General features: G+C 35.3%; 1 protein-coding gene across 1 annotated transcript in view; it reads left to right on the top strand.

The window, feature by feature from the left end:
* LOC123564987 (protein canopy homolog 3-like) overlaps nucleotides 1-10,024 on the top strand; it is a 41,706-nt gene extending 31,682 nt beyond the window's left edge. The window contains exon 7 of the mRNA XM_045358959.2: nucleotides 7,589-10,024. Coding sequence (XP_045214894.2) covers nucleotides 7,589-7,623 — 35 coding nt within the window. The 3' untranslated portion in view covers nucleotides 7,624-10,024. The remainder of the gene's footprint in view (nucleotides 1-7,588) is intronic.
* Nucleotides 10,025-17,161: the final 7,137 nt, after the last annotated feature.

Raw genomic sequence — 17,161 nt, 5'->3', positions numbered from 1 at the left:
TCCCGAGTTTAACATAGACTTATGTAGGAAAAAAAATCTTCTTGTCTGAATGTTCGAGGCCTAGGCCTTTGATGTTTGGTATGTAGCCTTGCCTAGTAGATCTCTAACAAGTTTGTTAAAATTATGCCCCTGGGGTGAAAAGAGGTCCTGCCACAGTGGTCACATGTTATATGAGTTATTTAGGAAAAAATACTTAAATAATTATCAGATCTTATTTCCTAGACTGTTTAATTATAATTACCTGATGACCCCAAATGATCAGGGTCATCTAACTACGACCTTGACCTACTAACCTATTTTCTTGTTTTTAGCTCACCTGAGGTAAAGGCTCAGGGTGAGCTATTGTGATCGCTCGTCGTCCGGCGACCGTCCGTCGTCCGTCAACACTTTCCTTTAAAGACACTTATTCTGGTATGCAAGGTATGTGGCCTATGGTCTGCGTATTGGCAGTTAGAGCCAATATACAAGACTGGACAACTGATAGGCTTGCTTCTGTTTATCATATTAAGCTGCTGTATAGCTACTGTGCAGTACATAGATTGCATGTGATATCTTTTACCTTTATAGAAAACCAGTTCTCACTTTTAGCCTGATGAAATTGGGACTAAACAAACAAAGTGACAAAATACAACAACATACATATTTTTCAATTAATCAAACTTTATAAACAATTATATCTCATTATCGCTTGATTTTTATAAAAAAAGAAATAAAAAAAGAAAATGCATACATTTTTAAAAATAATGAATAAATCATGTATATTTTGAACAATGATATCTCTTTATTGCTGGATTCTATCATGAAGGTCCATATTTTTTTCATTTATTGAAAATGCAACTGAACGCTTCTTTAATTTCTAATAAAATCCAGCAATATTCAATGTTTCTGTTTTTTCCTTCTTCTTTTTTTGTTACTTAGATAAACTTAGATAAAAAGATCATAATTAATAATTGGAACAAAATGCTTGTCATTTCTCTTCTTGAGTTTGAAATAATTATTTCATTTTTCATTAAATAAAGGTGAGGGTTTTCTAAAATGGTGAGAATTGTCTTGATGTAAGAATTATAATTTAATTGGTCAGGACACTACTCAACAAGAATGAGCAATTACAATTAGTACATTATCAATTAAAATAATTTTGTGTATAATCTGTGTTCAATCAGTGAAATGTATAGCACTGGAAATCTATCTTTACATATCAATAAAATTTCTGATCTTCTGACATGGACTACATGTCAAGTCTACAGGGGTTTATGGACCCTTATCAGACCGGACCAGACAGCATCCTGTTTATTGGGCATTAAAGTGTCTGGCTTTTAGGGGTGGGGATGGGGGTCACTTATATAGGTGATTTTCTGTGCCTTTAAAAAATATCTCCTCCTAAACCACCAGGTCAATCTTTGGTGAAACTTCACAGGGATGTTCCTTGGATGGTCTTCTTTAAAAATTGTTAAAAATGTTGAATTCCGTACATAGACTTGTAGACCCATAGACTTTTGGTATTTAGTATGTTGCATTGCCTAGAAGTCCTCTACCAAGATTATTCAAATTATGACTCTGAGTTGAAAAGAGGCCCTACCCAAAGGGTCCCAAGTTTTACATAGACTTATATATAGGAAAATACTTTAAAAAATATTCTTGTCTGAAATCACAAGACCTAGGCCTTTGATATTTATTTTGTAGCATTGCATTGTGGTCCTCTATCAAGATTGTTCAAATTATGCCCCTGGGATGAAAAGAGGTCCTGTCCTGGGTGTCCAAAGTTTTACGTATAGACTTATATATAGGAATTTTTAAAAAAAATCTTCTTGTCTGAAAGTTCAAGGCCTAGGGCTTTGATATATATTTTTTAATCAGCCAACAAGGGGTCCATTTATTATCCCCGTCCATGATGTGATGGGGTCGGGGACCCATCCCGCATCACATCTTACAGACATAATGTAAACATAGATATAAGTTAAACAAATTTCAGAGAATAGTATATACTTAGTGTAGTAACAATGTTATCAAACTATTCAATACCTAGTTCACAATGATTTATACATCAGTTTAACTACAATACCTAGTTCACATAGGTTAATCAATATATTTAATGCCTTGTTCAAAAGGATTAATCTTACAAAATAGTTATAAAAATTTTCAGTCCTAGAAACAGGGGATTTTTTAATAGAGAGAGAGAGGTATTATCAAGCAACCTATTTATCTTTCATAAAACAGACCAAAATGTATGTCAATATGTAATTTTAAGCCAGTCTTATTATTTCTCTTAGTCTATAAGCCGCTCATTAGAGAACAAGAGGTCCCAAACAGAGAGAGAAAAGGAAAAAAGGGCCTCTGCCAAGAAAAAAGAAAGAAAAAAGTACAAAAAGGTCTAAGTGTGAACCAAACTGTCTTACTTCCTTATTCAGTGTCTACAGGGTCCAAAAAAAAAAGGTTTAAAAGTGGGTATCCCAAGCAACTATATACTAGTCATTGCATGTAGATTCGAGGATTTTAGGAAACAGTTTAAAAATAAGAGACAAAGTGGATGTCGGAACCCTGTTTATACTTATACATATATATATAGTATATTGTATTAAATTGATGATTTTCCAAGAAAAGACACTCTGCCTTAGGACTGTCCAGAGGGTTACTTATACACACAAAAACAAAGCAAAACACAAAACTCAACTAAGTGTCGGCAATAGAAAAATCCAAAACCATTTGCCTATAACAGTTGCTCAAAGATATCATTTTCTTTTATTATCAATGTAAATCAATCCGTAACTTTTTTAAACTGAATTATAAAGGATTGCAATCGGTGCAGAGCCAGGCCGTTCTGCGCCTCAGTGCAGCCTGATCAGGATCTGCACCTCGGGCTGCTAAAATTGCATTTTTATCGTGATGGTCCGTAGATTTTGCCATGAACTGCTCTAAAAATCAAGGATGGACCAACCTAATCTAACTTCAGCATGGTAATTGGAGGTTAAACAAAATCAATGTTTAACAGTTGCTGAAAGATAATATTTTACTTATAATACAGTATATTTATTCTACTAAATTTTTATATTTTTCCCAGTCTGTTTGAAATTTTGTCAAGTTAAGTACTTGAGAGGCCGTATATTTTTCGGTCTGGTAAAACAAAACTATTTGTCTTCTGAACACTTCTAATAATGGTATTTGACCCTTAACTCTATTGTAGTATAAAAACTGCTTGGCTGAAAGAAGGAACATATCCATTATTCTGTCATATTTGTCACTGCCAAATAATATATCTGAGGCACTCAATTCTACTATGTTTGTATTACAACTACTATTTATATATGTCAGTAATTGTGACCAGAATTGTTTGATTACATCACATTTCCAAAAAAGATGAATTAAAGTTTCTTGCTCGTTTTTACAGAAGCTACATGTCTCATCCTGAGAAATGTTCATTTTTTTCAATAGATGGTTTGTAGCTAACATCCTATGATTAATTCTATACTGCAGCCAGTGAAGTTTAGAGTCTTTGGTAATCCTGAAAACTCTGCCATATTTTATTTAATCAAGCACAATACCTATATTGTTATAAAAATCATCTTTCCATTTTTGCAGTGATTTTGGAAACTCCTCTTTTGATCTAAAATATTTGTAAATATTTTTACATCCTTTACTGTCTTTTGTAATAATTGACAGACAGGTAGGCATGACTGGATTGCAAGTTTTTCGTATATTGTGATTATTATGAACACCCTTACTTTCCAAAAAATGTCTTATTGATGCGATAAGGCCATTATACTCAAGAAAGTTTGTTGTAGCATTAAAAGTATTGCAAAATTCTCTATATGTGTAAAACTCATCTTATGCATTAAGTAGATCACCTATTAAAATAACTCCAGCTGTCTGCCATCTTTTATAAAAAAAAAATACTAGAGCCTCCAACCCTTATATCTGGATTGTTCCATAAATTTATTAAGGCGTATGCTTTTCCAGTGGTAGGGATTACCTTACACGAGAGAATGTGATAACTATGTATCACATCTTTCCAAAAAGGGTTTAAATCTTGGTGTAAAAGTCTTTTGGTAAAATCTGTTCCATTTATATAAATATATTTTAAAGCAGGACAAATAAATTCTACTAAATTACTAAATTTATTATTCATTGTTAGAAGTCTTCTAAGCCATATTGCTTTTAAACTATGCATGAAACTTGTCAGGTCAATCATTTTGAGTCCTCCAAATCTATATTCTTGAGAAATTATGTTTCTTTTAACTTTATCATTGCCATTATTCCATAAAAATTTATAAAACATATTTTGTAAAAGAGTATTTTTTTCTTGTGAGGGGTTTGGAATCCCTAATATCAAATGATTAAGTTTTGCTAAGGCTAGGCTCTTAATAACTACTCGTTTACCCATAGGTGAGATAACTCTTTTTGACCAGCTTGACAGTAAAGTTTTGATTTCTTCAATTTTTTCATTAAAGTTTAAGTTAACTATCTCATTAAGATTTATGGAAAATTTTACCCCCAATAATGTGAACTCATTACTTCCCCAAGAGAGATTGAACTCGGCACATTCATTTAATTTACCAGTTGACTGTTTCTCCGAGAACCAAACCATATGACTTTTGTTTTATCAGTATTAATATTAGGGCCTGATATCTTTCCATAGAATTTTAAAACTAACATTGTATTAAAAAGGGACTCTTTAGATCCATTAAGTGTAAGACTTGTGTCATCTGCATATTGTGAAATTAAATTTTCTGAACCATTAATTTTTATTCCTTTTATTTTTGGATTATTCCTTATAAGGATAGCTAAAATTTCTGCACATAGAATGAAAAGATAGGGCGACAAATCTCCTTGACGACAACCTCTCTGCAGGATGAACCACTCAGACATATGTCCATTAACAATTACACATGATTCAATATTGGTGTAAAAAAGCTTAATCCACCTTCTAATTGTAGGACCAAAATTAAAATATTCTATTACTTTAAACATAAATTTCTATGAAACAGTATCGAAAGCTGCAGCAAAATCAATCAATAATAACAATCCCGGAACATCATATTTTTCAGTATGAAGCAAAATGTCATATAGTAATCTTATATTTGTAGCCACAAGTCTTCCTGGTATGAATCCAGTTTGGTCTTCATTTATGACATTATTCAAAGTATTTTTTGGGCTTTGATATTTAGTATGTAGCGTTGCCTAGTAGATCTCTAACAAGATTGTTCAAATTATGCCCCTGGGGTGAAAAGAGGCCCTGCCCCGGGGTTACTTGTTATATGAGTTATATAGGAAAATATATTTAGAAAATTATTTGATCATATTTCCTACACTGTTTAATTATAATTTCCTGATTACCTGAAGTAATTAGGGGTTACCTATCTGTGACCTTGACCTACTGACCTACTTTCTTGTTTTATAAGATACAGCCTTGAAATTTGGATGACATGTACAAAACTGCACACCGATCTTAAAACCGACTTTCAGTGACTATGAATATGACCTACTGAGCTACTTTCCTACTATTTAGCATCAGTTCGACATTTGAAACATGTAGCTCATATTTTAGGTGAGCTATCCAGGGTCATCATGACCCTCTTATTTAAGACACAGCCTTAATTTATGTTTGGATGACATGTACAGTTTTGCACAGCGATCTTAAAAGTGACTTTCAGTGACCATAAATGTGACGTACTTTCTTAATATTTTAGCATTAAGTTTCTTTTGAAACATGTAGCTCATATCACTCAGGTGGGCGATCCAGGCCGTTAAAGATACAGCCAGTTATGTTATTATCGTGTTAATGATTAACCCTTACCCTGCTAAATTTCTATAATAAACTTAAATGTTCATTTTTAGCTCACCTGTCACGAAGTGACAAGGTGAGCTATTGTGACCGCTGAATGTCCGTCGTGCGTCGTCCGTCAACAATTTCTAAAAAAATCTTCTTCATGAAAACCACTGGGCAGAATTACACCAAACTTAACAGGAATGATCCTTGGGTGGCCCCCTTTCAAAATTGTTCAAAGAATTGAATTCCATGCAGAACTCTGGTTGCCATGGCAACCGAAAGGAAAAACTTTAAAAATTTTCTTCTCAAAAACCAGAAGCTCTAGAGCTTAGATATTTGACATGTAGCATTGCCTAGTGGACCTCTACTGAAATTGTTCAAATCATGACCTCGGGGTCAAAATTGAACCCGCCCCAGGGGTCACTTGATTTTACATAGGAAAATCTTAAAAAATCTTCTTCTCAAAAATCAGAAGCCCTAGAGCTTAGATATTTCACACGTAGCATTGCCTAGTGGACCTCTACTGAAGTTGTTCAAATCATGACCTTGGGGTCAAAATTAACCCCGCCACAGAGATCACTTGCTTTTACATAGGAAAATCTTCAATTTTTTTGTAAAAATAAACCAGAAGGCCTAGAGTTAAGATACTTGACATGTAGCATTGCGTAGTGGACCTCTACAAAATTTATTCAAATCATGACCCCCGGAGTCAAAATTGACCCCGCCCCAGGGGTCACCTGATTTTACATAGGAACATCTTCAAAAAATTTCTAAAAATAAACCAGAAGGCCTAGAGATTAGATATTTCACATGTAGCATTGCCTAGTGGAACTCTACAAAATTTGATTAAATCATGACCCCCGGGGTCATAAATGACCCCGCCCCAGGGGTCACTTGATTTTACATAGGAAATCTTAAATTTTTTTCTAAACATAAACCAGAAGGCCTAGAGCTTAGATATTTGACATGTAGCATTGCCTAGTGGACCTCTACAAAATTTGTTCAAATCATGACCCCCGGATTCAAAATTGATCCCGCCTCAGGGTTCACTTGATTTTACATAGGAAAATCTTCAAAACTTTTCTAAAAATAAACCAGAAGCCCTAGAACTTAGATATTTGACATGTAGCATTGCCTAGTGGACCTCTACAAAAAATTTTCAAATCATGACCCCCGGGTTCAAAATAGACCCCGCCCCAGGGGTCACTTGATTTTACATAGGAAAATCTTCAAAAATTTTCAAAAAATAAACCAGAAGGCCTAGAGCTTAGATATTTGACATGTAGCATTGCCTAGTGGACCTCTACAAAATTATTCAAATCATGACCCCCGGGGTCAAGACTGACCCCGCTCCAGGGGTCAAGATTGACCCCGCCCCAGGGGTCACTTGATTTTACCTAGGAAAATCTTCAAAAATTTTCTAAAAATAAATCAGAAGGCCTAGATCTTAGATATTTGACATGTAGCATTGCCTAGTAGACTTCTACAAAATTTATTCAAATCATGACTCCGGGGTAAAACTGACCCTGCCCCATGGGGTTACTTGATTGTAGATAGAAACATCTTCAAAATTTTCTAAAAATAAACCAGAAGGCCTAGATTTTAGATATTTGACATGTAGCATTGCCTAGTGAACCTCTACAAAATTTGTTCAAATCTTATTAAAATGTATATGCCTATGTGCTCAATGTCAAAACTTGATAATATCATTTTGAGCAATGGTACTCAGGTGAGCGATACAGGGCCATCATGGCCCTCCTGTTCAGTTTTTGGGCTGTTTTTGCAGTGTATGCTGAAGTTTGTTCATTTTGTTGTTATTTTCAGGTAAAGTGAAAGGGGAAACAGAAGAACACACATAATTATGATCTCGGCTACATTAGATGCACTGTCCTTTTGAAATGATGTAAATAGTACAACTCTCAAAGCAAGGGGAAGTGGGGGATGGGATGGGATGGGAAGGATTTTTTCTCTTTATATTAATTTGCTATTGTCAGAATTTGAAATCCTCATAATTGAATCTAATTTGCCACAGGTATTATTAAATCCAAAGTTTATCTTATTTTCTATATTTGAGACATTGTTATGTATATTTTTATATGTAATTATAAATACTCACCGATTTTTATATTCTCATTTTAGAAAAAACGAATACATTATGTGATGGAGCGTGTGCCTATCAGTGTGTCTGCCCATCTGTCTGTCTATTATATTTGACCCTCATATTTTGTGTCCGGAGCATAACTTAGCATAACTATTTATGGTATTGACTTTAAACTTGATTTATAGGTAGGTGGTGATGAGACCATACATAGAGTGCAGGAAGTAGATCAAAGGTCAAGGTCACAAAGGAAGCTCAAAGGGCAAATTTGATCTTTATTTATTTCGTGACAAAGCATAACCATTCAAGGCATTGGCATATAGGCATATGACAATGAGACGATATAAAACGTGCAAGAACCAGGTCTGTAGGTCAAGGTCACAAGAAGGTCAAATCTGACCGTCTTATTTTGTTTTTAGAGCATAACTTGATAACTATTTAGGATATAGACTGCAAACTTGGTATATAAGTAGAAGGCGATGAGATGATGTGCACAGGGAACCTTGCAGTTTTCTGCTTTTTATTCTTTTATTTTATCGATGCCGCACAAAACCCTACAAACCCCCACCAACTGCTACATAATAACCTCCCTCCCAACATAAGTGCCACCAAAAACTTTTCTTTTAAATTTTACTTCCTCCTTTTCTAATATAGAACTTTCCGACTATATTTCCCTGCCTTTTGGAGCTCTTGTTAGACCAGTCTGAAATCTTTATAATAAATTTCAAATTCTAACGTCAAGACCTCCATATCAGAAATTTTACCCCACCCCCCACCCCCGCCCCTTGTAGACATTCAGTTAGTTTATATTTATACTAATTTCTTATAGCTCTTCCTTGAAAAACCAGTACTGGTGTCGTATGAGAAGTCATGGTCGTGACCCCAGTGGGGCTCAAACCCATGATTCCTGGATTGATCGGCTGACACCTTATCCACTAGACCACCGCTCCCCTTCAGTTGCAATTTAAAGTTGATACTTGAATGTGTCCAGAATTTTCAGTTGTTCTAATCCATTGGTGCTATTTTCTGTAAGAAAAATCTCCAAGTAACGTCTAAGTTGTACTACAGAAAAGTGGTCAACATTTTTCCCTACGGTCAGTAATAAAACAGTTACAATATAAGCTATTATAGTAACAACATAGGGAAATAATTCTAAATTGGAGACTGGTTCCTGTGCATGACACTCCGTCTCATGATGGTGAACAATTGTGCCAAGTGACATCAAAATCCCTCCATGCATGAAGAAGAAATGACCCGGACAATGTCATTCTTGTATCTGACCTTTGGCTCTAAGTGTGACCTTGACCTTAGAACTAGGGATCAGGATCTTGCACAGGACATGTCGTCTCATTATGGTGAACATTTATGCCAAGTTATTTCAAAATCCCTTTTTGGATGGCAGAGTTATGGACCGGACACGAAACAGACCCTTTTAACCTTTGACCTCTAAGTGTGACATTGACCTTGGAGGTAGGTCTAAGTCTTGCGCATGACATGTCGTCTTGTCATGGGGAACATTTATGCTAAGTTATTTCAAAATCCCTTTATGGACGGCAGAGTTATGGACCGGACACAAAGTGTGATGGACGGACACAAAGTGTGATGGACGGAAGGATAGACGGAAGGACGCAACCTATTTCTGTGTCCCCCTTTTTTCGAAAAAGGCGGGGAAAAAAATCGGACCACTATATGCAGAGTTATTGCCCTTGACATTATTTTGTAAATCGCAATTGTCTGCCCAATTTAGACAATTTCTTTTTCAAAAAAACACTCATGTAACACATCATTAGAAAGGTCCAACTGAGACAAACATTATTCTGAAAGAATTATATAAGATAAAAATATCTGTGCATGAAACTGACACGTTGAATTCCAATTGTTTGACATGTCTGTGGTCATTTCAGCATGGAAGTATTGATGTCTTTAAAAAAAACAACAGTATAACATTACATGCACTGAATATTCAGGGGTCTAATTTAACTTCTTTCCCACTTGCAATGTTTTGCTAAGTGCCATTATGTTTTCCGCAAGCAAAATGGTGGGTTCCATTTACAATTATTTAAAGGTTGTTTATGTGCTAAATTCAATAAGTTGTTTTGTTTTTGTTTTATGTAGAGCTGTTGTGTTTACTGACTGAGTTAATAAAAACTATAATAAAAGAACTTTGCAGTTTTTGTTATTTATTCATACTTAACTGCTTTTGGACTATTTCATCCATGGAAATTTCTCACAATAATTATAAAGTCACTGTTAAGGTACCAGTGACACATTTTAATTTCTGTTGAGACCTTTGACTGTTTACCGTAGTTCCAACTGGCAACTATAAACAGGCAGTGGATATGAGATATCAACTAACATCTTGGACCATATGGCAAAACATTTGGTCTTTTTTCCTTTGACCTGATATCAACCACCTACTCACAATTGGTCTTGCATTAAAATCCTCAAGTGAAGGCCCACTCAGGACAATCCTAAGTAACTGGGTCAGGGTCTCAGAAGAAAGTCAGTTCACAGTCTGCATCAAAGCTGAAAATGTTCTTTCACAACGGGTGCAGTAGTAATTTAAGATGAATAATTTTCAGTATATTCACAGTCACCTTTGTTCTCATCCTCCTGACTAATACATTGCCAAACTTAGGGATCGAATTTAACTTTTTTGACAACGATAGTGTCATCACTTTCCTTGGTTTCATATAAAAGTTTAATGTTCAGCACCCTATGGTGGCACCCAGTGGTGTTTTTTCACTTCTAGGGGAATTGTGGCATGGCCCTTCAGGAGGGGGAAATCGCATCGTTAGAAGCCAAAAAGGGGAAATTTGGACAAAAGGAAATACATTTTCTAATACTGCCTCCTTTTTTATTATCATGGTTTAATGACTCCAGATATGTGCAGTCATTTACAACTAGATATCTCAGCAAATTTCCTAGCATCTGGGACAAGAACATTAGTCTCACTCTGAGTTTTACTATAAGTATCGGAATTACGTTTTACAAAAATGGACGATATTGTATCTTAAACTTCGCTACACTAGCTGGCAGTAATACTGGAACACAGAGAACAAGTTTCCGATGTAGATGGTTCTTGTTGTATTTCATCATAAGATATGCTTTTAGATGGCAGACTTCAGTATACACGGTGCATATATATAACGGTGGACTCTGCGAAATCTGCTATATCAGCGGTTTCTTAGCGTTGGCACCGGCTATTCTTTGCTATAAACAATGTCCTGGTCGGTACAGGAGGCGAAAAGTCGAGCTGCCATTCATGATAATAGGAATGCTTCTCAAAAATAAGTAGACTCACGGAACATAGGAATGTTTTTACTTTGTATTGTAGTGTTTACTTTTTATTTATCCGCGATTTTGCTCGCAAACTTGATGAAATTAGTTGATGATGTACTGACATGGAACACTAGCCCGAACTTTTCCCACAGACTTTAACGAGTTATTGCTATGATATCATAAATATAAAGAGCACTATTTGTATTCAATTTTCGGCGTTAGCTGAATAACATGGATTTTGACCTAGATTTTGTAATAATCGGGACACGGAACAGGTGCGCGCTGAGAAAATATACCATTTATTAAGTCCTTAAATAACATTGAATATCAGAAGACACATATTAAATGGAACATATTCAGTAATTTTGTTACCCTAAACTAAAATAATTTATTCTAATTTTAAAGTTTTTAGTAATTTATCACCGCCAGACAAATCGAAACTAAACTTCTTTCCCCGTTGCGTACCTCGCTTACAGATGAATGAGTGCTGTAGAGTCAATGTACCCGGTTTCGGACTGTACGCGGTTTCGCACACACGGCAAATTCATGGTTCTTCGTGAAAATAAAGCAGAAAATTTCACAATTCTTTAGCCTTTTACTAGTCACGAAACTGAGTTATTCCCTACATAATTTGACACCAGGGGTTTTCCCCACTGGAGCCTCGCTATGGCAAGTGCAGACGAAAACAATAACAACACCAATGGAGGCCAGAAGGTCAGCTGAAAAATCTTAAATTTCATGAAAATAATGACTATGCAAACAACAACAATGTGCAAACTGAATTTAGAAATCACTATTCCATCAAATATTATGTAAGTATGTACCTGTAAGTTTACCCAAATAAAAAAGATTTCAACATTTGTTGAAGGTCTCTCAACCTGCAAATGTTTGATTTTTCGGCGACGCCGTCTAAATTCGTTTTCGTTACCTATGCCACGTGACTTCAGTTTGCAAATCAAACTACTTGATAACGCATTATAGATAATTTATCAAAATGGAAGATTAATGCAACACTCTGCCTGATTGGCCGAGAGTGTCAATTTCTTTCACTCTGTTGATTGTGCTACGCTGAGTGAAATGTAGACAAAGCGTTTATCCTAAACGACGCTGTTCACAGTTTTAAAGCTAACTTTGGCTCAGTATATTTAGCAAGAATATTGATATATCTCAAAATGATAAGTAAGTTTAATAAATATGATAAAAACATGTTCAAATACCAACATATATCAAATTAAAGAAAGAGCTGAATACGGTCTGCGTATCACATGAATAAAGGTGTGATAAGAGTCTTTTATGTAGAGAAGTGCTTTTTAAAAGATTTTCCTTGTTAGAATTGTCGTCTGTATATGAAAAGGTTTCCTGCTTTTGTGACTTATTCAGATTGCATATTAAAATGAGTACTTGTTTGCTTTGATCGATATATTTGTTATAAATTATTTAACTGATTTATTATATATGAATATTTTTCTTTAGTATGGTATGCTAATATTGAACTCAGTTGAAATCTGTTTTATTATATATATGCTATATAATGACTGAATCTCATTCCACTGAAATGAAGGTACGCTGCATACAGTTTAACTATGTGATATGACTACGGTCAAACTTTGCTTATGAAACAGAAATATTGAAATAATTACAAACTTTGCTTATGAAACAGAAATATTGAAATACAATTGTATGTTTTGCTTGACCTTCACTTTTTCATTGGTGTGACGTCATTGTCCAAAGATTCATGAATAGCGAATATGCTATTTGTTAAAGCGGGATCAGTTGGCCTATTTTAGAAATAAATAAAAATAATAAATAAAAAATCCTTTAATTGATTTTTTTCATGTATTCTAATCAAACTTGATTTGTAGCATCTTTATTAGGCCCGCAGCCAACTTTGTTCAGCTGGACATTTGACCCCTTTTAGGGGCTGCTAGAGGTAAACTAGAAATGCCTTTATACAGCGTCTCATGAACAGCTTGGTGGATCTTTGTCATACTTGGTCTGGAGCATCATTATGAGGTCCTCTTCCAAATTTATTTATATAGGAACTTGGGCCCTATTAGGGACCACTATAGCTAAAAGTAGATATGCCTTTCTTCGCATTAACCACTAAAATGTAATGGGTTTTTATCAAACTCGATGTGTAACAATATCGTAAGGTCTCCTGCTATTTTGTTACAAATGGGGATAGGGACCAATTTAGCTAAAATGTTAACACGTTTAATGACCTCTTCTCATGAACCGCTTCATGAATCTTCATCAAACTACTGCTGTAATTATTCGTCTAAGGATAAACGAAACAAAATTGCAACCCTACGAAACCTTTGCGAAAAATTAAAAGAGAACCATTTAAATTGTTAAAGTGCGGTGTTTAGTTTTGCAATTTGAAAAATGTTAGATGAAAGATGAATGTTAGATGAAAAATACATAAACTTATTTTTTATTATTACAATTCGCCGACCATCATTTTTAAAGATATTTCTTGTTTGCTTCACGTTTTTTTTTTAACTGAGAACTTAATCTAGTAATTAGAGTTATGGGGGTCACTAGTGATTTAAAAGCTAGGGTTTTATTTTCATATCAACTGCTTTAGCCTTTTTCCAGTCCAACTAATTGTATGCTGGTCGACTTATTGTGCTAGTGGGTTACCTTTTGGGGATTCTGACCCAACATGAAATTATTTCAAAATCAGCCCAGGATGTCAGATCATTTTGACCTATCACTGAAAGGATACCTACTGATCATTTAAATTGCTGCTTAGTTGAAATATTTGCATATTTGCAAATGAATAATGTGTTCGTATATGCCAATCCCGGATCCACTGCCTTGCAGAGGGGGCCCGTGCCCCCTCCCCCACCCCCCACCCCCAGTTGGATGAGAAGTGAGCATACACATCAAAGATGCACCCTACTATTTTGGCAAAGGAATATTTTTTAAAATTTAGACCCAGAAACGCACCAGGGGCCACCATTTCATGCCTGTATTTCAAACATTTCCAGGGGAGACCCCCTTCCCCCCCCCAAGAGGGAAGTAACCCCTCCATTACCTCAAAATTTAGACCTAAAATGCACCCGAGGCTACCATTTCATGCCTTTGTTTCAAACATTTCCAGGGGAGAGTCCCCTGACCCCTCTAAAATGCGGGGAGTCCACCCACCAATAAACACACCAGAGGCCACCATTTCATACCCCTATTTCAAATTTTCGATAGGGAGTCCCCACTGACGAGTAACTCCTCCATTACCCCAAAATTTAGACCTAAAATGTACTAGAGGCCACCATTTTATGCATGTATTTCAAATACTTCCAGGTGACAGCCCCCTGACCCCGCATCCCCTAAAATGAGGGGAGTACACCCACCAATAAATGCACCAGAGGATCCCATTTCATACCTGTATTTCAAAAAAAAAAATCCGGAGGAAGAACTCCTGACCAATCCCAACCACCTAACATGGGCAAGGCCCTCCTCCAATAACTCGCTATACACCTCGGCGGTGACATCTTAGCTCTAGACTGCCCCCCCCCCCCCCCTCCCACCACCAGTCGAAAATTTCTGGATGCGGGGCCTGTATGCATATCCAAATACAGTGCATTCGCGATGCTACGAATCGCAATTTAACGAAATACCGGTATACTACGAAAAGGTTTTGTGGTCCCGGCTGCTTTCCTTCTTATTTTTAAGTTACAAAGTCGCGGTTTTACGAAAATGCAATTTTACGAAAAATGCGCTCCTACGAATGTATTGTTATGTCCTTAAAGCATGTTTTCAACTTGTTTAAGTTGCGATTTTACGAATACCTATATCGTCTAAATTTTCACACCTTCCATAACGGCATGAAAACGCTTTAGAGTGGAAAGTGTCACTATCATTTAGCTGGGCGTAAACAGTAATTAAAGTGTGAAAACTTAGTAATTAAATTTGAAACACATACGCTGTACACTATGACACAAGTTAGTGGTTAACGTTTTCTCCTATAACTATCAGATCGGATGGCATACCAGTCACACTTGCTGCGATATCTATATATACGTATAAAACAATCACTGCATAAAGAAAATATAAAAGTATTTAAGTCCTGATCGTCTGTTTATTGTCGTTTTATTATTCCATATAATTTAATAAGGGGTAGCTGAGGGTATCGGAATATGCAATTGCGATTTTTTGTTCTCGTGCGACAATGTACCCTATATATGTTTAATGTACAGTGAATAAAAAATGAAGAAAAAAGAAACGTTTTACATTCCAGATACCATCTTAGTTCAGATTCGAATAAGATTTGTAGTAAACCTAGATGTACATATAAAATTGGTATACATGTACTCCGATACGGAATTCACATGTCTAAATATCACGGGTTACGTCGTGTAGATATTAAGGTGCTGTATAGCGAAATTTCCTATGCTACGCTCGAACGAAAATGCGATATTACGAAAAAAAACGGCCGGTCCCTTGGCTTTTCGTAGGATCGTGATTGTACTGTATTTTCTGTCTGTGCATCCTGTTTAATTCAGAATTTTTCATGCGCTAAACATTATTACCTCCACGCCGTTTGTCTTTTTAAAGACATTTCTTGTTTAAAATTCTTCCAAAAATACTGACAAATAGGCAGAAATGCAAAAGGCATTATTCAAAACCCCTTTCGGTTTTGTCGGGGCGTCAGCGGTCTCTCTGCGCACCAGTTTTTTGATGCACAGGCAGGCTCTCTGCATTACGCACCGGCAGGTTCTATGCTAATGGCTATTTTGAAAATTATAGCTTTATTAATTTGGTCTGATCTGACAATTTATAACTGTCAACCTCAACGCCTTATTTCAAAACATCAAAAACCAAGCTGAAAATGAGTTTACTATCGACCATATCATTATATCAAAATACTTAAAAGATACGTTAACGTGACATTTTTTCTATTAAGTTGTAAGATTTTTTTTGTTTTACCAGGAATCCTGAAGACGTCTGAAAAGTCACAGGGCAGATTTGATCACTTATATTGTTAAGCTTAGCAGACCTGATGTGCCATTATCTTTGATTACAGATTTAATTAAATAAATATATAGGGCAAAGAAATTAGTTACTATATAATTAATTTATCATAATAGAAATTCGTCTTAAGTATCGGTGATTCTCAAGTGACACATTAGTCTTATGATTTATTGCAAAAAAATCTACATTAATTTATTGAAAATTGGACATTAAAGACCTTAGTAATTTAGTTTAGTCAGGAAGGTCTAATACGCCTTATCGGTTGTTCCAGGTTTAGTGTAAAATCCTAGTGTAATCGGGTTTCGCGCACACAACTATTCTCGATGTAATTTATCAATAAATAAAGAAGACATAAAACAATGCAGTATTTTCTTAATTTAACAGAACATTTATGATCTTTTCCGAAACTTCATCATCTTACTGTAAAATCTTGGAAAACCCCTTTCTATTCAGACATTTAATCTAAAATGGCGGCATCACAATTATGTTATCATTATACGTGCGCTTTATAAAAAGTCTAATATATGGGCTTTCTCCGGCTCAAATGTTAAAATTGGTAACAAAAAGTATTTTTGATGAATATTCTACCAATGGACTGCATTGCAGATATAAAGTGAAATTAATTTCAAAAAGTATTTTGTGAAATGTCAAACTGTTAAAATAACACTTCATTAAACTGTGCTTTGAAAATAATTAATTGAATAACTATAAACTAGAAAAGTACAACTGTGTTATTCATTTACATGTCCAGCTACTCTAGCAGTGCAGTGCATGGCACTCCGTGGCAAGGACAAAAGAAAGTGTCTTTTCCCCTCAGTCTGACCACACTGCAATGGTATATAACAGTGACTTCTGAATTTTTAATTAGGCTTTCAGAATGCTTTTAAATATATAGAAACGGAAGTTATAATTATTTAATCTCTGTATAATAGTTTGCACTTATAATGCAAATTAATCTAGGTCACGTGATTCAAGCGTCCTTGGATGCAGACATCAGGAGACACAATTGTCAAAAAAGTAGGTGGCAAATAACTCATTTTATA

The sequence above is a fragment of the Mercenaria mercenaria genome, chromosome 2, assembly GCF_021730395.1.
Source record: "Mercenaria mercenaria strain notata chromosome 2, MADL_Memer_1, whole genome shotgun sequence".
NCBI classification, from domain to species: Eukaryota; Metazoa; Mollusca; class Bivalvia; order Venerida; family Veneridae; genus Mercenaria; species Mercenaria mercenaria.
This window is presented reverse-complemented; position numbering and strand designations above follow the sequence as displayed.